This window comes from Panthera tigris, chromosome A2 (genome assembly GCF_018350195.1).
Source record: "Panthera tigris isolate Pti1 chromosome A2, P.tigris_Pti1_mat1.1, whole genome shotgun sequence".
NCBI lineage: Eukaryota > Metazoa > Chordata > Mammalia > Carnivora > Felidae > Panthera > Panthera tigris.
The window spans coordinates 3276628-3304369 of NC_056661.1; the positions used below are offsets into that span (position 1 = coordinate 3276628).

The 27742-nt window shown below is 54.8% G+C and overlaps 1 protein-coding gene across 5 annotated transcripts; it reads left to right on the top strand.

The window, feature by feature from the left end:
- The first annotated feature begins 1632 nt into the window (after window positions 1–1632).
- CHAF1A (chromatin assembly factor 1 subunit A) lies at window positions 1633–27553 on the top strand. Of its 5 annotated transcripts, XM_042977803.1 has the most exons (17): window positions 1634–1812; window positions 4769–4819; window positions 5597–6477; window positions 9952–10104; window positions 11359–11415; window positions 13941–14170; window positions 14335–14395; window positions 14710–14778; window positions 17314–17540; window positions 18075–18243; window positions 18389–18469; window positions 18933–19025; window positions 19948–20200; window positions 20943–20992; window positions 21107–21433; window positions 26284–26380; window positions 27074–27553. In XM_042977803.1, exons 1-17 carry the CDS (start codon window positions 1761–1763, stop codon window positions 27172–27174), a joined length of 2952 nt encoding a protein of 983 aa, XP_042833737.1. In that variant the 5' UTR covers window positions 1634–1760; the 3' UTR covers window positions 27175–27553. The 5 variants fall into 5 exon arrangements, with proteins under 5 accessions (XP_042833735.1, XP_042833737.1, XP_042833734.1 ...); XM_042977801.1 differs by having other exon boundaries at window positions 1633–1812; window positions 18392–18469; window positions 20943–21433; XM_042977800.1 differs by having other exon boundaries at window positions 1635–1812; window positions 20943–21433.
- The last annotated feature ends 189 nt before the right edge of the window (window positions 27554–27742 follow it).

Genomic DNA, 27742 nt, shown 5'->3' on the forward strand with positions numbered 1-27742 from the left:
CTGCTGGAAGCTTCCAATGGCCTCAACAGAGGATACTGCACTAAGAGGATTGTTTCAGAATACATATGCCGCAACCTCCCTCCCAAAGGTCCTGATGAGACTGTTGTGAATAGTTTTTAAAAATTTCCCACGTGGGGCGCCTGGGTGGCTCAGTCGGTTAAGCGGCCGACTTCGGCTCAGGTCATGATCTCGCGGTCCGTGAGTTCGAGCCCCGCGTCGGGCTCTGTGCTGACCGCTCAGAGCCTGGAGCCTGTTTCAGATTCTGTGTCTTCCTCTCTCTCTGACCCTCCCCCGTTCTTGCTCTGTCTCTCTCTGTCTCAAAAATAAATAAACGTTAAAAAAAATTAAAAAAAAAATTTCCCACGTGATTCTGCAAGGCACTCTCAATCGTGATCCACTGGCTTAAAGCATTGCCTAATGCCAGAATGTCACGATTCATATGGGGAAACTCAGGCCTTGAGTAAGACATGACTTGCCCAAAGTGATATTCCTAAGTTCCCTCTTTCTCCACATTACTTCCGAACAATTTGGCTTTAATTATCCAATCTACAGAATGGATAGAATCCCAAAGTTGGACTAAATTTCAGTGTTCTTTCATCACTTCTCAGATTGGAGCTAAAGAAAACCTACTCTAAGGCTCACAGGTTGATAGAAGACCTCTGCTCTGTGGGAGGCTTTTAACCTACACGATCACAGGGTCCAATCAAATGAAGTTTATGCATTTGCTCAGTGACTCTTTATTGAGTGCTTGCTAGTGTGTCAGTCACTGAGAGGTCCTGGGGATACAGTGATAAGTTATTCCTGCTCTCGTGGAGCTAGTGACAAAGAAAATAAATCAAATAAGGCGCTAATCAAACATAAGCTGTAATTGCTTCAAGGAAAAAAACTGTTTGTAAGGAACTTCCATCCGCCTTGTAGGGGAGGAAAGGCTGTCCTGAGGTGCCTATCCAAGATCCAAAAGTTAGGAAGGAAACCAGGCAGGAAAAGAGCTGCGGAGTTTTCTAGGCGAGGAAACCGTGTTTGCAAAAATCCCGAGGATTAAGTCAGTAAGATCCATTTCATTCATTCCCTCTGAACATATTTAGTGCATATTAAATGCTTCTGAAGGGCTGCACAGAATTTACTTCTTTTTGCTGTATAGCCTTTTTATTGTTTTAACTTTTTTTCTGCATGTAACATCTTCTTTCTGTTGTTCCTATAAAAAGAAACTTATCATTCTAATTTCTGCTGCTATATTCAGTCGATGTCCAATTAGAAAAAACCAAAAACTTCGTTCTCGCTAAACCGCAGTTTCAGGTTGTCACCCGTCACCCTACGTAAAACGTTTCGTCATGACGTAGGAGCCTGGCCCTCCTCCTCCCTCAGGCCTCGCCCACACGCTCAGCCAATCACAGTGTCGAACTCTCGGCTTGACATCTTCCGCCTCCAATCGCAGGGCACCTCCTCCCCGCCAATGACAGGCGGCCGAGAGGAAACCCCGGTCGTCCGCGGGAATATCAATAAGGGAGCCATGGGGAGGAATAGAAGCCTCGACTCTCGCGAGGATGCTCCCGGCGCTCCCTTCTTCCCGAGGCGGGCTGTCACGTGACGCGGCCTCGCCCAATCGCCGCGCGGGCTGCGGGGGTCGCCGCGGTTCCCGCCAAATACGAGCTCGGCGGCCGCGGCAGCAGCGGCGCGGGCGGGAGGGCGAGCGGCAGTGGCCGCCTGAACGGAGCCCGCGCCACCGCCGCCTGAGGGGAGCTCGAGCCGCCGCCGGGGCGATGCTGGAGGAGCTGGAGTGCGGGGCGCCGGGCGCCAGGGGAGCGGCCGCAGGTCGGTTCGGGCCCGCGCCGAGGGGAAGGGGGGGCGCGGCGCGCGGCCTGCGCAGGCCGAGGTGGCGGTTGGGGGCGGACGGGCCTCCCGGCCCCGGGCCCGCTCCTCTTCGGCGGGCGTTTGGTCGGTGCGGCCGTTACAAGCTGAGCGAGGGCCTTCGCGACCCGCAGGGCGCCCTCCTTGACGTTATTGTTGCGCCGCGACCATTTTTTTCCCGGCGCTTTTGCGTCAGTTCGTCCTTCCAGGGCTCTCTGCGGTGACGGGTCGGTGTGGCCAGGAGGGGAGACTGAGGCCCAGGGAGGCGAAAGGGCTGGCTTTGCAGGTTGCCGAGTGCGTTTGTGCCCCCTGAGCAAGTCGGACCGTGCAGCGGCCCTCTGGCCGGGTGGGGAAACTGAGGCCCGGGGTCACACGGGTTCGGGGACCAGAACGCTGCGTCTGCGGCTCAGGGCAAGCCCAGGTAAGAGCCCTGGCTGGTGGGATCGCCAGGGAGCTGGGACTCGGGGGTTCTTGATCCTGCCTGTCGTGCAAGGTGAAGACCTGTCTTCCCCTCCCCCACCCCATCTTGGAAGGGGGGCTTTCTGGCACCTGGCAGAGCCTCCGAAACGTGGGATGGCGAACCAAGGAAGACCAGACTGCCTGTCTACCTTGCTTGACTCCCATTGTATCCCTAGCCCTTGACGCAATGCTTGGCACATAGGAAGTGCCCGATAGATAAGGGTTGACAAGGAAATCAACTAGTCTAACCCCAACACCTGGGCAGCGTTGACATTGGGGGCGATCCTGTGCACTCCTGGAGTGTTGAGTAGCATCCATGGCCTCCGCCCATTAGATCCCTGTGCCAACCCCTTTTCCCTATTTGTGACACCAAATACGTATCCAGGTACTGCCAAGGGGCCTCTGGTGGGGGGCGCAGAATCGCCCCCTAGTTGAGAACCATTCCTTCAATTGTTTCCCGACTTTGAAATTTCAGAGACCTAAAATCCCTATAAATAAAGCTGCGGCTGATTGTCATCGACAGTCACTTGGTCCCGTAAGAATGTTTAATTAAAAAAAAAAAAAAATTAGGGGCGCTTGGGTGGCTCGGTCGGTTAAAGCGTCCGACTTCGGCTCAGGTCACGATCTCGCGGTCCGTGACTTCGAGCCCCGCGTCGGGCTCTGTGCTGACAGCTCAGAGCCTGGAGCCTGTTTCAGATTCTGTGTCTCCCTCTCTCTCTGCCCCTCCCCTGTTCACGCTCTGTCTCTCTCTGTCTCAAAAATAAATAAACGTTAAAAAAAAAAAATTAAAAAGCACTACCTACTGTGACCCTCCTCTCATAAAAGGAAGGGATGTTTAAAGGCTAGATAAAATTAGGAGGGGTGTAATCTTAGAATGAAGAGCATTGGTGACTACACACGAGTGTGTGTGAATTGGACGTGTACCGCTGAACCATGTGGATCCCTGGGTGGGCTACTGTTTTGTGTCAGCTTGTAGCTTTGGGGCCCAGGTCACTTGCCTTCCGCTCGCATCAGAGCTGGTGACTCGGGGCCACACCAGGAATACTTGGGGTTGTCCTAGAAGTAAATGTAAGTAGCTAGAGATCATGTATCTTCAGTTAAGAGGGGAAGAACATGACTTGGGTAACAGAACTTGAGGATGATGTTGTCTTGAATTGGGTAGAAAGGAAATGTGCATCCTCGAGGTACTTTTCTTATCTTCTCAGCTTGGGGGACAGCCGAGGTTTTTAGCTTTTTACAAATGCTCCCTTGTATGTATCTTTTACAAAACTTATGTAGCATGCCCCAGGTAAGTTTTTTCAAGCCAGATATCCTAGCAGGTGTCCGCTTTCAAACTTACTCTAACCGATTTAAGGATATTTTTTCCCAAAGACTTAGCTCTGTTTGCCGTCATTTCTGTATCAGCTCTGATATTATTATTAGATGCCTTTCCTGAGATTTTTTTTTTTTTTTCATGCAGGAAAACATTCTCCTTTATTTCCTGACAGCACTTTAGCTCCAGCCTGGCAAGATTTATAGATTCTTATTTTGAAACAATAAGCCCTATTCTGATTTTATAGATGTGGTAATGAGGAGGGGTTGGATTGGAGGAGAACATTTTGGGGTTATTAATGGTGAAATTGCTAACACATTATTTTCTCTCATCTTTGCTTGCACTCATTCCTTTTTTCTTTTTTTAAAGATTTTTTTTTCCAATTTTATTTATTCTGAGACAGGGAGAGAGAGAGAGAAAGAGAGAAAGACAAAAGTGCAAGGGGTGGGGGCAGAAAGAGAGCGAGAATCCCAAGCAGCTTCTACGCTGTCAGCGCAGAGCCCGACATGGGGCTTGATCTCACGAACCAAGAGATCATGACCTGATTGAAATCAAGATTTGGATGCTTAATCGACTGAGCCACCCAGGCGCCCCATTGAAGATTTTATTCTTAAGTAATGCCCCACAACTGAGCCAGCGGGTGCCCCATCATTCCCCTTTCCGCTGTGCCTATTACCGTACTCGTTGGTTTCCCACTGAGTGCCAGTTCTGAGCTAGGTGCCAGGGGTGTGGTATGGAACTCGTCTCCCTGTTGTTACAGGCTTCCTGTTGGGAGGGAGACACAATAAACAATGTAACTTTCAGAGCGATAAGTGCCACAAGGAGATGAGAAGATGTGACCGTGTCGAGAGCAGAATTTCTCGACCTATTAAGATTTGGGGCAGAAAATTCTGTCGTGGGTACTGTCCTGTGTATTTTAGGATATTTAGCAGGATCTGTGTCCTCTAACCCCTAGATGCTCCCCCCCCCCCCGCCGCAAGACAACCAAACATTTCCCTAAACGTTGCCAAAGGCCCTGGGGGTAGGGGTGGCAAACAAAAATTGCCCCCACGGGACAACCACTTTGGACATATTAGGTGCTGCATATGCATTTACTGCTTCAGGATTTCCAACTGTTAGTAACTTGTCCTTTGGTACTTTTATTCACAGCCATGGATTGCAAAGACAGACCAGCTTTTCCAGTCAAGAAGTTAATACAAGGTAGCTTTCCGGGAAGGGGTTATATACTGTTCACAATTTATATCTTTCATGGTCTCCTCGGTTGTGTTTTTACTTTCCTTCGAGCAGAGGCCTTCTGTTGGGGTCGTCGGCAGGAGCATCAAGGGGCCCGTGGGGGGTGTGGGAGATAAACGCTCGCACCTCCAACTGGAAGGAGGTGCATTCCTGATTTTCTTAGATTTCCAGGAGCAAATCCAGCGGTCACTGCCTTTTGTAGGGTTTCTCTACTTCAGCTCTGTTGACATTCTGTTCTGTATATCGTAGAGTTTAGCGGTGTCCCTGGTCACTTTGCCCATGTCATGACAACCAGTGACGTCTCCAGACTTCCCCGACAGGCACACCTTCCCCTGGTTGAACCACTGTACAGGAAGATAAATGCGTCCAAATCCTTCTGTGTGAGAAGGGTAGTATATCTGCCCTCAGGGCAGACCGGACCGTATACAAGACCGTGGTTTCTGGTTTTTCAAACTCGGTATCTGGTTCCCTGTAGCAGCTTCCCTCCTCCTGTGGGGACAGATAGCAAGTTTGGTGTTGAGGGGAATCACGTTAAGGGCAGCAGTGTCGGAGGTGAAAGGATTAGGGGCAGGGGCCAACTGGGGCACCCGAGGACAGAGGAGTGTTTTCTAGAGAAATCCCCCCCAGCCCCGCCTCGAGCCCAGCAAGGCTGAGAATTGCTGAGCACGTGGAATATTAGACTACTGATGGGCTGTTGCTCTCCACACTTCCCCTGTAAAGACAGCCCCCCCCTCTCTGTTTCAGCTCGCCTGCCCTTCAAGCGCCTGAACCTTGTCCCAAAGGAGAAAAGTGAGGACGCGTCAGATGACACGAGGAGCCCTGAGGGTGCCCCTGCACAAAGCCGAGTCCCTCATCTAGAGACCTCTTTGGACAACTTGGAGAACAGCTGTCATATGGGTTCTGACATAGATTTTAATCCAAAACTTGTCAATGGGAAGGGTCCCTTAGATAACTTTTTGAGAAGTACAGTCAAAACCAGTATTGACCAGACCACGGTCATCACTGATTTGACGGAGGACTCGAGTGACCAGCTAGATGGCGTCGCGGCCCTCAGTAAACTAAAGTCTGCCGCCTCTCCCTCCGAGGAGGCCGTGAGTGGGGCCGGAGAAGAAGCTGGAGGTGAGAAGGGGCTGCCGGAGGCCAGTCTGAAGGACGAGCTGACGTGTCCTGAAGAGACCCTTTCAGACATTCCATGCAAAGCAGAGGAGGAGGGTGAGGAGGAGGGTGCTGGCTCCAGAGGTGCAGAGAGGAGTGGAGAGGGGCAGGAAGGCTCGCTCCAGAGCTGCCCCGAGCTGACGGGTGGTCTGAGAACATGCTCCGAGAAGGACCAGGACGGTTGGAGTGAAGCCAGGGGCATCCTGTTCAAAGGGAAGGTGCCCGTGGTGGTCTTGGAGGACATACTGGCTGCAAAACCTCCCCGAACCAAGTCTCCTCCCATGCCACCTGCAGACCAGGGCTTGCCCTCTGACAGCGAGATGCTGGAGTCCGGCCCCGAGGAAGACTCTGTTCTTAGCCACTCGTCCGGGGGTTCTTCCTCTCCTAGCAGCTCACCCGAGGGGCAGTCTGCTCCCAAAAGGCATCCCAGCAGTCCCGGACCCTTCCCCGCCTCCACACCCATCCGCAGAGTAAGTATCTCTGCTCAGTGCCAGTGTGGCAGTGCTGACAGGAGTCGCCTGGGACCGCCGTGTCATCCAGGTGCTTGGTGGCCAAGCAGGTGGGGCCGCAAGCAGATGCGGAATTCTTCTGATATCCAGAACCATTAGGGGTGTTCGGGGGTGGCTCTGTTAGCCCCCAGTGTGTCAAGTGCCATCTTGGTAGCCGTGGTCGTTCACGAATGCTGCTAGTAACTCAGCAGTTTTAGCGACGGAACGGTTGTCAGCAGGCAACCATGAGCCCTCATGGCAAATGTGAGTTCCCTCCATTTCTTCTTCCTGTTCCGAGAGCCCCGTGAGGGTCTTGATGGTCAGTCAGCGTTGGTGGAAAGGCCCCAAGGCCACAGGAAGGATAAACTGGGGGTTCTGTAGGGTCAGCCCTCGTCCGCCTAGCCAGCCATCTGAAAACCTCCCCCAGAGCAGCAAGAACAAAGGAAAAACCTGGCACCGTTTTTCAGGCCCACAGAAGGATGGCCTCTGAAATGCTTGTTGTTGTCACCGCTTTGCGATGAGCACGATGACGGCTGTCTCTGTTCTCATCTGCCCATAGGGTCTCGTGGTTGAAACTGGTAATATCAGTCAAGAATCCAGAGATGTGTTTAACGGTGTTTTGTTTTGGGTTTTTTGGGGTGTTTTTTTTGTTGTTTGGTTTTTTGTGTTGGTAGAATTTTTGTTTACTTTAGGTTTTTGTTTTTGTTTTTGTTTGTTTTAAGTAAGCTCTACGTCCAGCGTCAGGAGTCACCCATCCCAAGGAGGCTCTGTGCTGTGAGCACTCTCAGTGCAGAGCCTGACGTGGCGCTTGGGGCTCGATCCCACGAACCGTGAGATCGTGACCTGAGCTAAAATTAACCAACTGAGCCACCCAGGCGCTCCCCCGGCCCCCCCACCGCTGCTTGTTTGTTTGTTTGTTTGTTTGTTTAATGTAAATTAGATCCTGGTTGGATCGTTCAATATCTACCCGCTTGATTTGACCTTGCTCACTTTCTGAAGTTTGATCTCTGGAGGAAAAATTATTTTTCTAGACGGTTTCATGTCATTTATATCCTGAGAGGTGCAAGAGAGAAGAAGAAAATCGCTTTCACTTCAGGCTTTCAAAATATCAAAAGTGGAAGTCTTTTTTTTCTTCCAAGTTTCTAAATGTTGCAGATGGATGTCCATTTTCCAACTTCTGCCCGAGCCATTAATCAGACTCTCAGAATCAGGGCTGAAGTCCCTTTTTGTTGTCAGCCATCTTGTTTGGGCCAGCCAATCGCTTGAAATCCTTCCATTCTGCTGCTTCTGCTTTGCAGGAACACTGTCACGTGACACGGTGCAGCCAGTTAGCCTCGAGAACAGGCCGCGTACACGTGTTTCCATTCTTCTTAATCACTTCATTTTTTAAGTTTGTTTTTGTTCCCACAGCAAGGCCCCAGAATCGGGAAGTGACATAGTTGGGCCTTGTCATGAAACAATTCAGTGTCTGTCTGCTGGCCCACACAGCACTCCAGACAGCTGAGGGTGCTCAGCTAGGAAGGCCCGCACCTAAGATGCTCGGTCTGACTCTGAACGTAGGCTTGCACTTTTGAAATGCTCTAGAAGGCGGTGTTCTCACACAGCTTTGCAAATAATCGTACGCTGTGAGTGGCCAAGGTTCAGATGACCCCAGAGCCTGTGGCAGAGAATTGCCCCTGCTACCCACAGGTGGGCTGGTCCATCACAAGGGTAGAGGTAGCGCCCCCTGATGGCGGTCGGCACCAAAAGGATGAGCAAAATGAGGTGATCATGGGGAGCCTCTGGGCGCCCAGAGGGCCACGCAGCCTGAGGAAGTGGCTGGAGACAGACCATTTGCAACGACACCCGCAGCCTTGTACTTTATCGCCTTCCCCTTCTGCAGCAGGAGTTTTCATACCACTGTAACATGTTCGGTTTTATTTGGCTCTATCATTCCTGGAGTCGGTACTGTAAGATTTTTGCATTGGAATCGCTAGGCATTCGCTGGCCCTGTATTGTGTGTGTGTGTGTGTGTGTTTCCCTTTCAGGGCACTTGTTAAAATGCAGATCCTGTTGTCTCTTCCCAAGGGAGTCTGATGTAGTCTACCCAGAGAGCTTCATTCTGTTGGGGTTTTTGTGTTGTTGCTTTAAGTACTCTCAGGGTTCTAGAGAATCTCACTTTGAAAAAAACAGTCATTTATGAACACCTATTTTAAGTAATCCAGGGTCAGATTACAAGTCAGAAACTAGCCAAACGGTTGCTATTTAGCAAGAGTGTTTTACCATTTGGGATAGAACCATTTCTCAAGTTTGTTTGCATTTTAACTGTAATTGATCCTCCTTTACTGGAGATTCAAGATTATCTTTCCATAAATGATGATGTTGATACAGCTGTGTTCCTGGAATCTTTGCATCTATACAAATGAACCCAGATCGCTGGAACTTTTCCCTGCAGAATTTAAATGACACGAGTATTAAGTTCTTCGTGTTTAAAGAACATAAAGGAAGCATGGCAGTCCTCTCTGGCCCCCCTGTCTCTCCTGGGAGGCTGTCATTTTACGTTTCTGTGTGTGGTGTATGTGAGGCCTCCCTTGGGAATATACAGTGTCATTTTGTTTCCTCACCTGAGCCATGTGCTGTAAATATGTTTCTTTTTCATTCTGGGGTGTGAAATCATTGGGCTGGGATGATGTATCTCTTGTTAGCTGCCATATCTTACACCTCTCGTGTGGACAGACTTTAGCTCACAGACTCATTCTGGTTTGTGGATGGTTCCATTTCTCATTCTCAGCCAAGACAGAACAATGTGCTTCCTTCTACACGTTTCCTTGGGCTGCTGTGGAGTAGAATTTCGAGGTCCCAGGAATGCACACACTAATTTTTGCCTGCTTGCCCTCGACTATGGCTGGACCAATTTGGGTTGTATCTCTTCCCTGTGATTGGGTTTTTAGCTACTCCTGCATGCCCACTACTCTGCACCTCGTTCACTGCTGCTTATGAGCTAAGAAATGAGGTCTCCTTATGTATAAATTCAGAACAAGCGGCTCTGAGAGGATCCTGCCAAATAAAGTACAAGGCTGTTCATGCATCTAGTTAAATCAGTATTGATGACATGGGATAGTTGACGTGTGTATTTCAGCTTCCTTCTGGGATCGTGGATCTTGTTTTTGGCAGCTGAATTCCAAATAGGTAACACATACGGCCTAGACTTGGAGAGAGTTCCATGAGCACTTGGGCCGAATATCAAGGAGATAACATTATATCAGACCAGTAAGGTCCACCTGAGAGCCCAGGGAAGCAATAGATACGGGTTCTGCACGAAATCGTAATTGCTCTGATTGCTGGATGTCCTTAGTCGGCTCCTGGGAATCCTGTCAACTCTGCTGTGCCTGGACTCAGCACGGCGGGAGGGGACGTTGAATTTGCAACCGAAACTCACCAAGTGTGGGCAAGACTGACCCAATGTGCTTTCCCCAGGTGCTCTCGCACAGCAGTCTGGATCACATTCAATACTGTAAATTTGAACGCACAGGACAACGACAGATACAGCAACGTGCAGACTCTGCTGTTCAGTCCTTTATGGTGGGGGTGAGGACCACAGACATGGCAGGCAAAGTGACTCTGGAGGAGGCAGGTGCATTCTCTCAAGCCCTTGGTAAAGCTGCTTTGGTAACTGGGCGTTTGCGCTGCTACGTGCTTAGGGCAGACAGGCTCGAGCACAGTGTGCGTGGCTTTCATATGCCTCTGCTCAGCCATTTCCTGAGGGAAGATGTAATTCACGGTGGGAAGGATGTCTTGTTGAACGTATTGGTCTGTAAGTTTTATTCTGGAAGAGGTTTTGGACTTTCCCGAATAGATCATCGCCATGCAGTTTTTGTCAGTGTGTCAGAGCGTTTCAAGAGAAACAGGCCTTTGGTTTTTCAGTTCCAAGTCAGTCCCCTTTTTTGGCTGCCTCTCCAAGGCTCAAAGGAGCCTGGGCAGTTAGTGCTTTTCTGGCCTGAGCTCTCTCTCCTCCTGTTCGGCCAGCTGATGGTTTGGGTTTCAGGATTCCCCGCTCTGGAGATAGCTTAGGCCAGTAGTCTGAACTTGCTCATACTCCTACCTGAGGCCACGCCGCCAGCCTGGTGAGTGAACCCAGCGGTGCGTCTTGGTGAGTCCTCCCAGCCCAGGCTCGCTTTGCAGCAGGATGATAGGGAATGTCATACTCTAGGATATAGGGGACTAGACCAGATCGCCACCTCTGGCAAGCCGAGCTTTTCTCCTGAACATTCACTCCACATTCTCGAAGCCGCGCTAGGCCGAGAGTGCGGATTGGTGGCTCATGGGAATCCAGCCCATAGATGTGTTTGATTTAATTCACGTAGTGTTAATTTTTACACATTACCTACAAGATTTAAATACAGTTCCCAACATCAGCCACTCTTGGAAAAATCTGAAGGGGCAGGACTGCTGGGCTGCAGGCCAGTAAGAGCTCTGTCCCTTTTGGACGGGGTGCATCCTCTGCCCTCTGTCGCAAACCCTTCTACTCCGTGTCACCTGCCTGACACCGAGGCTGGCTGTCCACTGCGTTTAGTTTTGAGCCTGCCCTGTTTTTCCGTGGTTGGCCCCCTTCATTTTTGTCATCTGTCTCCTCAGTCTTATCCCCAGAGGCATGCATGTATGTGTTCATCGCAGGTCACGACCTCACTAGGACATTTTAGTGTTTTGGTTCTAATTGGTGGAAACTGGTCACTTGGAACATTGTAGCCTTTTCGTAAAGAAGTTCTTAATCGTGTGAATCCCTTATCCCCGCCCCCTTTCTTGCCCAAAGAAGTGTGTGATTTGTTCTATGTGATGTAGTGACTGAAACAACCCGTATTGAAAGAGAAACGTCTCTCATTTCAGATAACTAAGAAACTGGTCAAAGCTTCTGCAGAGAAGGACAAGCTCAGACTGCAAAGAGTAAGACATTCCCCTTGAAGTAGAACGTTAACCTGTGCTTTTTGCATTAAACAGTAAGCAAGCGGGGTGCCTGGGTGGCTCAGTCGGTGAAGCGTCCGACTTCGGCTCAGGTCACAATCTCGCGCTCCGTGAGTTCGAGCCCCGCGTCGGGCTCTGGGCTGATGGCTCGGACCCTGGATCCTGCTTCTGATTCTGTGTCTCCCTCTCTCTCTGCCCCTCCCCCATTCATGCTCTGTCTCTCTCTGTCTCAAAAATAAATAAACTTAAAATAAATAAATAAAAGAAACAGTCAGCCAAGGTCCTGTTGTCCCCTTTCCCCGCTTGTCCTGACCATCACTGATAGTTGCTTCGTTTCACACAACTGTGCCCTGGGACTCGTGGGTCGCATCATTTTTAGCTTTGCTAAATCGTCCGAAGATTTTGCTCATAGACTTTTCTCATCATTGTTGTTGTCACTACTGGCTGGATAGTTGGGCATCCCATTGTGGTTGAGCCTTGCCTTCCAAAGGATCCAGTCCCTCTCCCTGCGTCCCAGGCCCCTTCCCACCTGCTGTGCTGGTTTGGTGGCCCCGACACCAGACGGGTGATTCTTGTGCGGCGATCCCTTCTGAGGCTTCACTTCTGTTTTCTGGGGTCACCTCATGTCACACACTGCAAAGCAGAGCACTTTTTTCTGATTGCCGTGGAGGAGAGGGCCAGCGGGCGTCTCCCCCACGCCAGCTGGTGGAAGGGGCGGGCCGTGTGCTCACCGGCTGCTCCCTGTGCCGTGCACCTCACGGTGGCATTCGGCCTTTGTGGGTCAGATCTTGACGGCGTTTTTAGGGTTTATCTCATTCTTTGTCGGAATCTCCGAGGTGGGGTGGGGATGGAGACGGGGCTCCAGCATGGCTGATTTCCAGAAGCCTTGTCTTATTTAGCAATGAGAAGCAGGGCATCCCCTTGCACAGACACTGTTGGTGTCATTCCATCCCCAGACCAGACACCTTCTTCAAGTGTCCTGTGCGTCACAGGAAGATGCAGAGGAAACGGTGTGAGAACTGGAACAGTCCAGACGTCTCTCATGGCATGCCGCCATGGCTTTTGTTAAAGCAACCAGGGGTTTCTCAGGGCAGAGGGTGTAGACAAGGGCATAGTCCTATGGCTAGACAAAAAGTGAGTTGCCAGGGTCCTGATGTTGGGAAACCCGTTTCTGATGGAAATGGGCCTTGAAAGTGACCCGTTGCTGTGGCAAAAGGAAGCACCTCTCTGCCTGGCAGGCCAGCTTGTTCAGGAGGAGTTCAAGGTTACAGAATAGCGCAGTGCCTCGGGCCATGTACCAGCTGTTTGGAATGAGAAGCCGATGTAAAGATAAAGTCATTTCTTGGGTTTACTGTTTATTCTCATTTATTTCCCCCTTATTTAGCACATTCCTGCTCCTCATCTCATCCCATTCTTCCATTTCAGAGGAAATAAAACCCTATAATCTTACATGGTTTGGGGAGGAACGAAGGAAAAATGCTTTTGTTTTAAAGATAGAGAAGTAGAACCTATAGGCATTTCTGTCTGTATTTTATCACGGCTTTCTGGTTAAATAAATGTGGTTCAAGCCTAACAGCAGGTAGCCTGGAGGTGGTTCTTTTTTTTTTTTTTTTTTTTTTTAATTAAAAAAAATTTTAAATGTTATTTTTGATGAGAGAGACAGAGCATGAGTGGGGGAGGGGCAGAGAGAGACGGAGGCACAGAATCCAAAGCAGGCTTCAGGCTCCGAGCTGTCAGCACAGAGCCCGACGCGGGGCTCGAACCCACAAACCTGTGCGATCACGACCTGAGCTGAAGTCAGAAGCTTAACTGACTGAACCACCCAGGTGTCCCTGGAGGTTCTTCTTTAATCTTTTTTTTTTTTTTTTTTTTTTTTTTAACGTTTATTCATTTTTTGAGACAGAGAGAGACAGAGCATGAACGGGGGAGGGTCAGAGAGAGGGAGACACAGAATCTGAAACAGGCTCCAGGCTCCGAGCTGTCAGCACGGAGCCCGACGCGGGGCTCGAATTCACGGACCGCGAGATCATGACATGAGCCGAAGTCGGCCGCTCAACCGACTGAGCCACCCAGGCGCCCCTTTAATCTTTTTTAATTTAGTGAAAAAGAGAGTAACTCTGGCCCACGTTGATACATGGTATTTTGAATGAATCTTAAACTTTTTTTAAGGTTTATTTATTTTTGAGAAAGAGAGAGCGTGAGCGGGGAAGGGACAGTGAGGGAGGGAGTCAGAGAATCAGAAGCAGGCTCCAGGCTCTGAGCCATCAGCCCAGACAGAGCCCGACGCAGGGCTCGAACTCACGGACCGCAAGAAGCCAGATGCTCAGCCCACGGCCACCCAGGCACACCAAGACTCTTACTTCGAATTGCCAGCAAGGTCCCTGACAAGTGGCTGGTGGCCCTCACCTTTCTCCCAGTCCGGGGAGTGGGGAGAGGCGGCTTGGGCGGGCGGCTGGCCCTCTGGGAGACGCGCAGGGGCCCAGCCGCGCCTTGTCTCTCGGCCGCAGGACAGGGAGCGTCTCGGCAAGCAGCTCAAGCTACGGGCAGAGAAAGAAGAAAAGGAGAAGCTGAGGGAGGAGGCCAAGCGGGCCAAGGAAGAAGCCAAGAAGAAGAAGGAGGAAGAGAAGGAGCTGAAGGAGAAGGAGAGGCGCGAGAAACGGGAGAAGGATGAGAAGGAGAAGGCGGAGAAGCAGAGGCTCAAGGAGGAGCGGCGCAAGGAGCGACAGGAGGCGCTGGAGTGCGTGTGCCCGGGGGGGGGGGGGGTGGGGGGGCGGGGGGGCGCTGGGGGCGGGAGCGTGCACCCCCAGGCCGCCTGGGACCCTGGAGCGGCCTCTGGCGAGCTCAGGCTGGCTTGGTGTGCAACCGTGCCTCTGGGCTGAAGCTGTGTCTCACGTCTCCCAGGGCGAAGCTGGAGGAGAAGAGGAAAAAGGAAGAGGAGAAACGGTTGCGGGAAGAGGAGAAGGTAGAGGCCGTTCTCCCAGGACTGCTGAGTTCAGTCCGCTCGACTGCTGCCCGGCGTTGCTTCGTCTTGGGAAGCCAGGTGGCCCTCGCGGGGACTGCCACGTGTGCACATACCCTCCGGTGGCCGGCAGGCTCCCCACACTCCGCGCCTGGCATGGAGATGGGCCGGTGCCCGGCTGGGGGTGGGGTTGGTGGGTTTCGAGAGCAGACCTCAAAGTGATGCTTTCCGCTCAAAAATGCCGGGGCCTTCGGCGTGTTTGCAGACACACACTGCTTCTCTCCATTTCTTCGTGCTTCTCTTCTCTTCCGTTGCAGCGCATGAAAGCAGAGAAGGCTGAAATCACGAGGTTCTTTCAGAAACCAAAGACCCCACAGGCCCCCAAGGTGAGCAGCCGGCCTCCTCTGGCTTGGCTTTTTGTCTTTGGCCTGCTCCTCCTTTGGAAAATATAAGGCCAGCTTCTGGCCAGCTAGCTTCCCTTTCAGCAAGAGGGGGTCCCTGCTTGCCTCCTGGAGGGAGCTGTTATTTCTGGTAGAATCCGCGGGCTCGGTATTTTGTCGTTTCACCAGGCGAAAAGTGTCAGGTTTGCTCAAACCACTGCCAGGTGTTTGGAGGTTGCTTCCTAAACAGTTTTGCCTTAGCAGCTGTCGGGGAGGATGTCCGGGAAGAGCCAGTCGTCACCCTCAGGGAGCTGATGCTCCAGATGGGAGGCAAGACTAGGCATAAAAGGACAGTTCCGAATTCAGCACAGAATTCGGCTTCCTCAGCCTGGCATCTGTCCCCTTCTACCAGCGTCTGCCTCCAGAGACGCCAGACTCCCTTCCCCCTCCCTCCGTGCTCCGGACGGGACCCGTCTCCCCCGGTGCAAGGGTGTCCGTCTAACGGTTTCTCCGCATTTACATCCCTTCATATGTTTGTGTGCTTATACACGTAATAAATCACCAACTGTCATGTCCCTGCTTTGTTTTTGTAGCCGTATCTTGGATTCTTTCTGTGCTGGTACGCTTGGGTCTGCTTGTTCTTTCTATTGCCGCTTGAGCTTTCATAGTGTGGATGGTGTCACAGTTTATGTGTCCATTGCCCTGTTGATGCCCCATCAGGGGCACACGGAGTGTCACTAACACTCCTCTCTGTACCTGTACCTTCCTTTAGGACAACCACCTAGAAGCGGGCCAGACGCTCGGTTTTTTTAACTTCACTAACCCAATGGGTCAAAAGAAACCGAGACCCTTTTTCACTTCACATTTTTCCTTGGTTCCAGTTAGACACCGTTTTGTATTTGTTTACCATTTTCTTCCTTCTGTGATTTGCCAATTCCTATTTTTTACCCATTTTTCTGCAAGGTTGGCTTTTCCTCTGACCTCTGGGAGCTGTTTATGCAGCCAGGATTTTCGTTCTTGGTGATACACACAGCAGATACTCCCTCTCAGTCTGTTACCCGCCGTCTAACCTGTTCGTGGCATCTTCTGTTGTACGGAGGTTTTTGTTTTAATGGCAACATTTAAGATTTTTTATTTGCGTGTGGTTGCAGAGCCTTGTGTACCCTGTGGCCATAGACAGATACATTCTCTTTCCCAGTGTGTTTTGTTTTTTGCTTGTTTGTGGTTCTTTTGTTTTAGTTTTTGCTCGTTGTGCTTTTATGTGTGGTCCCTTAGCTTGGCTGATCTCTGTAGTTGTCGTGTGGGGCACGGCCCTAACTCTGTCCTGTGTGGTACCCGGTGTCCCAGCACGTGTTCGTCAGGGAGGCGGGCAGTCTGCTGCTTCTCACCTCGGGCTGTGAGTTGGAATCACGAGGGATTACAAAGTCATGGAGCCTGGATCCCGTCCCAGAGCATCCCACGAGCCCTGGCGTGGGCAGCGGGGATTTCGGCAGCCCCTGGACGGCCTGCTACGTGGCCGTGATGCAGGCTGTCCGCCGCAGCACTCTTTCCTCCGTGAGGTTGAAGCCTGGCTTTCTTATACGAACGTCACGGCCATGGACTGTCCTCCCCACTGCCCGTGTCCTCGTGCACTGCCAGCTTTGGGATCCACTGACAAACACATTGCTGGTGCCGAAGGAGCTCTGGGAGGGGACACTAAGCCCACCGGAATCTGCGGTGGATGTGACTTCGGACACAGACGCTGATGTGTCAGGTCCACGGCAGCCTCTGGTGGGGTCGGTGGGGGGATGGGCTCCAGGCCGTAAGCCAGGCTGTGGTGCGGCTCTGGGTAGAGTCACTCTCCCGGGTCTCGGTTTCCTCACCTGGGAGCTCTGCTTTTATCACTCGCCACCCCCCTTCTTTCTTTTCATTATTTAAGAAACTTTTTTTAATTTATTATTTTCATTTGTTTTTTATTTTGAGAGAGAGGGGGTGTGCATGCACAAGCAGGGGAGGTGCAGAGAGAAGGAGAGAGAGAATCCCAAGCAGGCTCTGTAGCTGTCTGTGTAGAACCTGACATGGGGCTTGAACTCTGGAATCGTGAGATGACCTGAGCCCAAGTAAGATGCTTAACCGACTGAGCCACCCAGGCATCCCTCACTGCTACTTTTTTAAAGAGTCGTGTTTATTGAGGTGTTTATAGGAAAATTTGCCCGTTCAGTGAGGTTGACAACGTGTGGGACTCCACGGCACCCGAATAGTCCAGATCTAGAGTATTTCTATCACCCCATAGGGTTCCCTGACGGTCCACGGCCTCCTCCCCCCATCCCCAGCCCCTGGCACCTGCTGATGTGACCTCCAACCCCGTAGTTTTGCCTTTTCCAGAAACCCGTGTAGGTGACGTCACGTGGCATGTGGCCTCTTGTGTGTCTCCTGGGACTTCCCAACCCGGAAGAATCTGAAGAGCAGTGCGCTGTGTGTCCAGCGGCTCGTCCTCGCTGCTGCCGAGAGGCGGCCGTCCCAGCACGCGGGAGTGCCGTCACACCCTCTTCTCCGTTTCAGACCCTGGCCGGCTCTTGCGGGAAGTTTGCCCCCTTTGAAATTAAAGAGCACATGGTCCTTGCCCCTCGGTTTCGGACCGCCTTCGACCAGGACCTCTGTGATCAGTTGGACCAGCTCCTCCGGCAGCAGAACGGCGAGTTCTCCTTCCTGAAGGATCTGAAAGGCCGGCAGCCCCTCAGGTCCGGACCCACCGTGGTTTCCAACCGGGACACAGACACCTGTAACAGGTTAGTGGCCGGGGGGACGGTCGTCTGCCTGTTGGTGAAGTCAGAGCACGGTCGGAGAGGCCGGGAAGGGAGGGGCCCGGGACAGAGCCCTGGGTTCTGGTCTGCCGCTGGCTTGGCTTTGGGCCACTTGTCCCTCTTCGGGCGTCCCATGAGCTCTTGCAGCCCCGTGTGCAGTGGCTTTTGCAGAAAGCCGCTGCTGTGGAGTGCGGATTCCTGTCCTGGCTTCCCGGACTCTCGGGGCAGGGATCTTGGTTCCGTGCCAGCCTCCCTGGGGGGACGTTTCCCCGTTCTTGTTGGTCTGCTTATTCTGCACCACCCTACTTGTATCAATGCTGTGGGCCAGCAACTTAGCAATCTTGTTTCTCCCTCCTCCTCGGCGTTGTGTCCCTGGAGTAAATGCTCCTTAGCTTCGCTGGGACCAGGCGGTCACCCGTCTTCGTAAGATGCTTACCGCCTGCTTCCTCGGGAAGCCTGGGCGGCAAGCGGGCGCGTTGCGGGGCAGGCGCGTTCCTGAGTTTGCTGGCTCCCCCTCAGCGATGTGGTGATCGTGGAGAGCGGCAAGGTCGACGGCGTTCCCGAGAGGAAGAAGTTTGGCAGGATGAAGCTCCTGCAGTTTTCCGAGAATCACCGACCGGCGTACTGGGGCACGTGGAATAAGAAGACGACCGTCATCCACCCGCGGGACCCCTGGGCGCAAGACAGGGTGAGCACGTGGCACACCGCCGACGGTCCAGGCACGCCTGTCTGCGTTTCCTTCTCGTCTTGCCTTTTGCACGCGGGTGTCCTGGATGCCACGAGTCTTGTCGCTTTTCTGCTCTGACTGACGCACGGTGCCTTTGTTTTCCCAGAAGCTCCTGGACTACGAGGTGGACAGCGACGAGGAGTGGGAGGAGGAAGAGCCGGGAGAGTCCCTGTCCCACAGTGAGGGGGTGAGCACCTGCCCGCGCTGGCTTCAGGCTTCGCCCGGAAGGCAGGCCCCGGGCTGAGTCCACTCGCACACACGGCCCCCGCTTGGCCCACGGGGTTGCCTGAACGTTTCGGGCAGCCTCGAACGTCCCCATTTCCAGCTTGTCTTAGGAAACCTTAGCTGGTGACACCAGCCCGCTTGGCAGTGGAGGCAAGAGGCGTCCCCCGCTGTTACCTGGGGCCCACTTGCCCCCTGGTCCACTGTGGTCTCCGCACCCCCCGTCCCCGTCTCGCATCTGGGCGGCTTCGCGCGCCGTGTGGTACCTGACGCCGGCCCGCTGTCAGCCACTGGGACTGGTCCCCAAGTTTCTCCCGGTGCTTGCTGCGTCCAGAAAAACATCTGCCAGGTGTTCGCAGATTCGCGTTCCGAGCGAAATCGACACTCTGGGGCTGCGTGTCGTGAACGTCCTTTGTTTTCCTTTTGAGGATGATGACGACGAAGTGGGAGACGATGAAGACGAGGACGATGGCTTCTTCGTGCCCCACGGGTACCTGTCTGAGGACGAGGGGGTCACCGAGGTGAGGGGGCGAGCGGGGAGGTGACGGTCCCCGAGAGAGCTCGGCCGGGCCCCGGCCTGGGCCTGGGACAGTGATGCCACGAGGTTTGCGGGTCAGGGCACTAGACCGCGTCGGGTCTGTTTACGCTTCCTTAGCTAAGGTTAGAACTTACAAGAAGACGTGCAGCGCGCTTTAACAATTGGCATTTGTAAATCCATCACCCCAAATGAAGTCTCGGACTTCTCCGTCTCTCCAGGAGGTACCCCCGTGCCCCTGGGTTAACCCCCAACCCCCACCACTGACTTTCTGGAGCCTGCCAGACAGTGGAACTTTCGATGGCCTGTCGGGATGCAGCGTTTGGGCAGTGGAGAAACAGCCCCGGGCGGGGGGAGGGGGGGTAGGTTTTGTGTCTCCAAGTCAGACTGGAGGGGTCGATGCGTCTTACGTGCTTCCAGCTAGCGAGGTAGGCACGTCTGAGGTGTCCACGAGCTCACCGGTGTTTGAGAATGGAGCCGGGCCTGGTGTGGAAGGTGCCGGGCCCGGCGGTTGAACTGGGCATGAGATTTGGGGTTGGTGATTTGAGAGCCTTGGCATGACACACTCACCAGGAAGTCCCGAGTGGCCTTGAGAGGCTTACTGGTGACATTAGGAAAATACCTGAGACTTTTGCCGGTCGTGGCCAGAGGGAATGCTTTCCAGACAGCAAGGGGCACACGTGCCAGTCACTGTTGAGTCTAGGAAAACCCTCGGTCGTTTCCCGGCTGGTAGCGTTAGAAGAGGGGTGCGGGACGCAGTGGGGCCTGGGGGTGCGGCGGCCCTGACTGCGGGCGGCCCTGCGCCGCCCCAGCACGCTCTTCTTCCTTCTCACCGTTCCGGAGGCGGGATGAGAGGGCAGAGGGCCCCCCGGGGACCCCAAAGTAAGCGTCGTTCTCCCACCTGCAAGGAGTGTGCCGACCCAGAGAACCACAAGGTTCGCCAGAAACTGAAGGCCAAAGAGTGGGACGAGTTTCTGGCCAAGGGGAAGAGGTTCCGCGTGCTCCAGCCTGTGAAGATCGGCTGCGTCTGGGCGGCCGACAAGGACGGGGGCGCCGACCTGAAGGTGCTCCAGCAGTTCACGGCCTGCCTCCTGGAGACGGTCCCCTCGGAGGAGGAGCAGACGCCCAAGGCCTCCAAACGAGAGAAGAGGGACCAGCAGAGTGAGTGCCGGTGCCTGGCGGGAGCGGGAGGGGGTCGGGCTCCCGGCTGTCCTGGGCCCAGGAAGACTTTATTAGGTGTCTGGGTTAAACCGTGCAGGGTCTTTCAACAGAGAACGAAAGCCAGTGCTTGCTGAGCGCGCCTGTTCACCCTTTAATGCACCAGCCGCACAGGGCAGCTACTTTAATTAGCACGCTTCCCCGGAGAGCCTGGCCGAGGCCACACACATGCCTGCCGACTGTGCCTCCTTGCTCCTCAGAGCTGGGGGAGGCCCGGCGACCCAGAAGGAGAGTGTGGCGGCCATAACTAAGGAGAAGTGGGCTCGTGGCGTCAGGCGTGCTGGTTCAGCCAGAGACCCCACCCCCCACCCCCCTCACCCCCCACCCCCCAGAAGCTTGGCCTTCACAGACTTTCTGTAGCTACTTCCTGCGTCTTAAACCTGCCCTTAGAAGGCCACCCGAGGGCGCCTGGGGCTCAGTTAAGCATCGGACTCTTGGTCTCCGCTTAGGTCTTGATCTCAGGGTCGTGAGTTCAAGCCCTGCATCGGGGTCCACACTGGGTGTGGAGCCTGCTTTAGAAATAAAGTTGTGGTTTTTTGTTTTGTCTTTTATTAAAAAAAAAAAAAAGGCCCTCTCAAAGCTGACCGTGTGTCTTAACCTTGGTGACCGACCAGGGAGCAGCGTGCGATGTTTGTTCTCTTTCTCCTCGTGTCTCCCGCCCCCCTGTGTCCCCTTCCCCTGCCAGTCTTGGCCCAGCTGCTCCCGCTGCTGCACGGGAACGTGAACGGAAGCAAGGTGATCATCCGCGAGTTCCAGGAGTGCTGCCGCCGAGGGCTGCTCGGCAAGGACACGGGCAGTCCCGACAGCAGCTCCGCCAGCCCGCCGAGCCCCGGCTCTTCCCGCCCACAGACCCCCACCAGCAGCGAGGACGCCGCCGTCCCCTCCAAGGCCAGGCTCAAGCGGATCATTTCTGAGAACTCGGTGTACGAGAAGAGGCCTGACTTCAGGATGTGCTGGTACGTCCACCCGCAGGTGCTGAAGAGCTTTGACCAGGAGCACCTGCCCGTGCCGTGCCAGTGGAGTTACGTCACCGTGGTGCCCTCGGCCACCAGGGAGGACAGTGGCAGCATCCCGGCCGCGGGGCCCGGCCAGGGGACGCCCATGTCGCTGAAGAGGAAGTCCGCGGGCAGCATGTGCATCACCCAGTTCATGAAGAAGCGCAGGCACGATGGGCAGGTGAGGGGCGGGGCGGGGCGATCCCCCCCCAAGGGCTTTCTTGTTTGCAATAAAGTGCGTTTTTTAGAGCCGTTTTAGATCGGCGGCAAGAGTGACCAGAAAGCATAGCGGTTTCCCATACGCCCCCCCCCCCGTCCCCAGCCGCAGTTTCCCCACTGCTGACCCGGCATCAGAGCCGTGCGTCTGTCGTCACGGACAGCCTACGTCCACGTGTCCCTCTCACCCAGAGTCCCGGTTGACATTAGGGGTCCTGCCTCGATGCTGCGTGTTCTGCGGGTTTGGGCAGGCGTACGATGGCGTGTGTCCACCACAGAGCACCTCCACGGACCTAAACGTGCCCTGGGTTCCGTCTGCTCATCCGTCCTTCCCTCCACACTCCGGGGACCACGCATCTGCTGTCCCCGTCGTTCTGTCTTTTCCAGAATCACAGGCTTGGGTGCACACAGCGTGTAGCCTTTTCGGATTGGCTTCTCGCGTCGCTCTGTGTGTGTCCGATTCTTCCATGTTTTTTCGTGGCTGGATAGCTCGTTTCCTTTTAGCACCCGACAGAGTTCCGTGCAATGACTTTTTAGTTGAGTTTTTTGTCTTGTTTTTAACTTTCTAAAAATAATGTTGAGAAAGAGCGAGCATGAGTGGGGAAGGGGCACTGGGAGAGGGAGAGACAGACAGTCGCAAGCAGGCTCCCCCCACTGTCAGGGTGCGCGTTGGGCTCGATCCCACCCACGAACCGTGGCTGTGATCTGAGAAGAAATCAAGAGTTGGATGCTCAACCAACTGAGCCACCCAGGCACCCCCAGTTTTTAGTTTTTTAAATCTCTTTTTGCTTTTACATTCACTTAACGTGACTATTAAGCATTTATTCTGCATCAGGGACCCTGCTAGACTTTGTAGGTGGCGATGAGCAGAACCCATCGGATGGGAGGCGCAGATAGGAATTTGTCACAGGAATAGTGGCCTAATCACAAACAGGCAGCTCGGGAGCAAGTACCCAGAGCAGAGTGTGGGGACCTGGGGGATGGGCGGCCTCCTGGGGACACCCGCGCGGAGTGGCCTCCGGGGCCCTCTGCGTGCCCCGAGGGGCAGGTGCCCCAGCGGCAGCCTTCGCTGATGTTGGGTGTGTCTGTTTTTTTCCTTCCTGGACAGTGAGTGTAAGGAGTTTCTTTTCTATCCCGCCTCTGAGTCTCACTGGAAACCTATTTTCAGGATGAGCACTGGGTCCTCGTTTTAGGCAGGCAACTCAGAGTTAGAGGTTTTATGGGGACGAGACGGGGGGCCTTAAAAGTCAGGTCTCCTGCTCACGTCCGGTGTCCTCTGCAGGGGAGGTGTGGCTTGGGGAGCTGTGTGCCAAAGGCCGGATGGTGATGCCCCCTCACGCCCCGCTCCTGCCCACTGCTTCTCTGACATTAGTCACCATCTGGCTTAGGAAATAAAGTGGCCATTAGAACGGAAGCAGGAGAGATTACTCCCGGGGGGGTGTCAGCCCACCTCCCTGCTGGCAGCAGACAGATGAGGCCTTTGGTATGTCGGTTATTGTTTGTTTTTAAGTCTATTTATTTATTTTGAGAGAGAGAGAGAGAGAGAGCACAAGTGGGGGAAGCGCAGAGAGAGAGAATCCCGAGTGGGCTCCACACTGTCCACACGGAGCCCCATGCAGGGCTCGATCTCGTGAACTGTGCGATCATGACCTGAGCTGAAGTCAGACGCTTAACCGACTGAGCCACCCAGGCGCCCCAGGCCTTTGACACGTCGTAAACCTTCCTTTCAAACTGTCCGTGTTACCTGTCCTCAGTGCAAGGCTGTGTGCAGGGCTCCGCCTGGCCTGTGGACACGGCTTATACCATGGGGAGCCCACTGGGTTAGGGTCGGGGCCTCAGACCCACGAACAACTTCCTTCCCCGGACCTCAGCCGAAATGAGCCGAAACGAGAGAAGAGGGACCAGCAGAGTGAGTGCCGGTGCCTGGCGGGAGCGGGAGCGGGAGGGGGTCGGGCTCCCGGCTGTCCTGTTAGATCTGTTTTGTGTTCAAGCTCTGCTTGAGCAGTAGGACCTTTTCGTGGTCCGTGCTGCTGTCACCCAAACAGTCTTAGGAGGAACCTGAGTGTGACTGGCTCTGGTTGAGAGCAGCAGTGGGAACCTGGCTTGAAAATGGCTGGGCTGGAAAACAGCCTAGTTTGTCCCCCTATCTGAGCAGCATCTGCAGGCCTCTGCCCTTCTGTCGTCCCTCAGGGCCCTGCTGTGTCCCTGTCTGTTTCACTGGGGTGGGTGAGGGTCACACGTCCTCGCGTGACGGTCACGGCTGCGTCCTGAGCCCCACTGTGCTCTTTCACCTGTGGTCGTCCTCATTTGTGTTCATGACCCACGTTTGCACGGAAAACCTTGATTTTAGCCCCTGTTACACGTTTCCTTACATGCCAGGGACTGTAGTCGGCACTTTATATGAATCCCCGTGTTTCATTGGCGAGATGCTTCATCATCTTACTGAGACACCAGGAAAGAAAAAATGCTCCCAGTTAACCTAGGGTGACCCCCCAGGGGACTCGTGGATGCATGAGAAAGTGTGTGTCTGGGAATCCATGAAACGGGGAGTCTCATCTGATGATCCATGTGAACAGCAGCCCCGTGCTTCCGTTCCCCGTTCACGGGGGAGGCCTTGCAGAGGCTCAGCGGCGTGGGGAACTCAGCCGAAGGCCACACGGCACGTGAACCACGCTCCAGGCCCTGCGTGCGGCTCACCTGCTGTCCCTGGGGGTCTAAGACTGTTCTGGACAGAAGCACCACTCAGAGCAGACCAAATCTTTGGAGTCCTGAGCTTGCTGGACCCAGTAGGTTCTGACTCAGTAGGTCTGAGGGAGGAATCTAAAGCCTGCATTTTAAAAACCCCTCAGGAAATGGCACGTGACGGGCCCAGGACCGCAGTGTGGGCCTGCACTGTGTGTGCGTCACGGGGTGAGAAGCCCGGAACACCTGGCTCTGGGGATGCTCTGGGAGTGGTTCCGTGGGCAGCTAGCCTTGCCCCTGCTCTGCAGAGTGGGACACCCTCCTCCACGATCCCCTCGTGTCGGGCCACCGGTAATGGGGCCCCAAAGCCACGGCATCAATACAGGAGGGTTTGTCTCAGCAACGAGAGGTCCTCGGCTCCTGTGCTGATGGGCTCCCCGTGTCCCGCTCCCTCCTTCCTTAGTATGTGGCCTTGGTCCTCATGGTCACAGGATGGCTGTCGCCCCTCCTGCCCCCAGGACCGAGGTGGCAGAGGCTCCGTTCAGCTGGAAAGGGACACCGTCCCCGACAGACTTCCTCCTGAGTCTCTCTGGCCAGAATCGTTGGCACAGCCCATCAGCTGCGGGAGAGGCTGGGAAAGGGACTGGCCAGCAGCCCCCAACAACACTCCGGCTCTGTTTTAGAAGCCGGGGAGGGGGGAATGGCTTTGGGGCACGCGCTGAGCAGGCCCCCCACTGCACGGCACCCACATAAAGCGGAAGACCCGGGTAGACTTCTAGAAGGTAGTTTTGAAGGCGCAGGAGCACAGAGTGCGTTTCGGTAACGCCGCTGGTGCTTCTGTACCCTGGGGGGTACTTGTCGCAGACCCTAGAGGTGTGCAGATAGAGCTTTTAGACTGGGTTGGGCTGTTTTCATTTGTGGGAGTTTAAAAGTCTGTGTGAGTTCAAAGTAGTCCCTGGTGTGTGGTCAGTGAGCTGAGCAGGCCGAGGAGGGGCACCAGTCCTGCCGCCGGACGTCTCGTGCGGCCCGAGGGTGACGCGAGCTCTGCGCCTCGGTTTTAGTTTAAAGCGGGGAGAGGTTCTGTGTTCCCTCCTGTCAGAAGTCTGTGCTCAAGATGACCCGGAACAGGGTTCTTCCCAGCTGCCGAGCTTTGCCGTGGCCACACAGCGGGACTCGGGGTGTCCTCCCACAGTCTCCCGGTGGAAGCCTGGCCCGTCCCGGAGGGCTGCGCTTGGTGGCTCATCTGAAAACCGGCGGAGCCGTGGGAAGCCTCGTTCACCTGCACTCGCGTGTCCCGTCTGCGGGGCCCGTGAGCGGGGACGATGGGCGGGTCCCTCTTGCCTGGCAGACCCAGCCGAGCACCTCCTGAGCGGCGTAGTTGAGGGCCGGGCCGTCTGCTGTCCTCAGCCCGGGGATTCTTTTGACACGGGTGGTTGGGAGTTCCCCTTGGTGTCCGGCCGCTGGCAGCACGGCTCGCTCTGGGGCCCTTGTCGTGTCCGTGGGGCTGCCCGGCTGGGCCCGGCGGCAGTCTGCACACCCCCGATGACCTTGTGCCGTCTGCCACCCCTTCTCCGGCAAAGGCAGATTTCTGTAGCGGAGAAGTTCCAAGAGTGTCGTGAGAAACAGGCCTTCTGTTGAAATAGGCCCACCTCTGCCTCGGCTGGTTCTTTGTCGTTCACAAAGGCGCCCGTGTGGATGGTTGGTGTTTAAAATCAGTCCTCCCTTTCACGCTTTCCGTCCTCTCTGGTGAAAGCCAATGGAAACGGCTCCAGGATGCCGATGGAAATTCTGCTGTCAGTGGAGGCCCTGCCTGGCCCCCGCCCGCAGTTGCTTGGATGGTGTTGTCCCTGGCAGAAGTGACCTAAGCATGAGTGGACCAGAAATCCAGGTCTCTAAGTCAGAGACAGTTCGCAGATAATGCTGGTGGTAGTTTTCGGGGATCTGAGTGAGGTCTTTTGACAGAAACTCCCCATCCCCCGGGGCTCCTTTGCTGATAGGCTCTCAAGCAGACTCCTCAAATTTGTTGCCAGAACAGGTAGAGGTGGGGGGGGGGGGCGCAACAGCCCCCCTGCCCCACCCGTGGCGTCTGCTTCTGCTGCTGCTGTTGATGGCCTGTGCGCCTTGTCTGTCCAGGTTGGAGCTGGGGACCTGGATGGGTTCCAGGCAGACACGGAGGAGGAGGAAGAGGAGGACGGCGACTGTGTGATCCTGGACATCTCGGATGTTGGGGGTGAGAAAGGCCCAAGCCCTCCTCTTTCATCAGCCTGGCCGGAAGGGAAGAACGTGCCCTTCTGCTCCCACGCGCCTCTTGTCTGTAAACAGCGAGGCTGCGTGATGGGACCTCAAAAGGCACTGGGTGGGCCGGGGTGGGTGGGGGCAGTGGGTTCCAGTGCGGGCCCTGGAGGGTCTGACTGGTCTGAAAGCTGCCGTGGGCACATCAGGACTGGATTACGGTAGCCGTAGCAGAAACGGGTGCGGTAATGGTCTGGCATTTGGGTGCTGTGACCACGTCGTGGCACTTCCAGAAGCTTCTGAGAGAATCCACAGGGCCGCCCCTGTGGCGTTGACCTGTGGGCTGAGTGCCATGAGGCAGAGTGGTGGAGTCCTGGGGTGCTCTCGGCCGTAGACAGGGCTCAGGGAGACCCCGGGGGAGAGGTGGGAGCCCGGTGGATTTCTGGGGCGGGGGCGGGGGGCCGGGGGGATCGGAAGTACAAGGGTCAGTTGTGAGGACAGGACGCACAGCAGGGCTGGTATGGGTGGTGAGGGAGGCCGAACTGAGCTTGCTGAGTGAACTAAGGGGGGACAGGGTCTGAGGGCAGTGACTACAGCTGTCTCGAGGGGGCATGTGGGGGACAGCGGCTTGAGCCCCTGCCCGGTGCTGGGGTGCGGTCGGCTAAAGCCCCCTCCCTCTCTTGCCTTGCAGAGGCCCAGGCCCCGTGTGGAACCGCCTCCGGAGCTGGGGGGTCCGTGGGGATGGACAGCGGCGAGAGTCCCCCGCCCGCCAGCTCGCTCGGCCCCTGCTGAGTGCCCCACCGGCCCGGCGCGTGCGTGTAGGATGGTTTAGGGATTCACAAACGCCTCTCGGATACTTGAAAGTCCTGCGAGTCTGTGTGAAGAGCACTTTGTCCTGCTTCGCAGACCTCCCCTGAGGTCTGGAGAGTTTTATATAGGATGCTGGATCGGTTCCTTTTGATACTTGTAAAAACGTTCCCCCCAAAAGCTGCATATTAATCTGCCCTTTAATAAAGCATTATCGCGATGTGAGGACCTGTACAGGGAGAGCCTGGTCGCGCCCCGCGGGCCCCGGAGCAGGCACTGTGATGAAATGCTTGTAAATGAGTTGGAGCCCGCTGCGGCTCCCAGACCCCACGTGGGTGTGTATAAACTTGTCGTCCAGCCCTGACCCAGCGCGTCTGTCATCTTTTCGGACACGTCGTTTCTCGTGAGCGGGTGTGTGCGGTTACCTGGGGCCTGAGCCGCCCCGCTGCCCGTGCCCAGCCGGCACCCCCCTACCCCACGCGCGCCTCCGTCCTTCGTATGGAGGCCTGCACCTTGCGAAAGCACCATCCCAGCTTTGTCGTCAAAGCCTCAC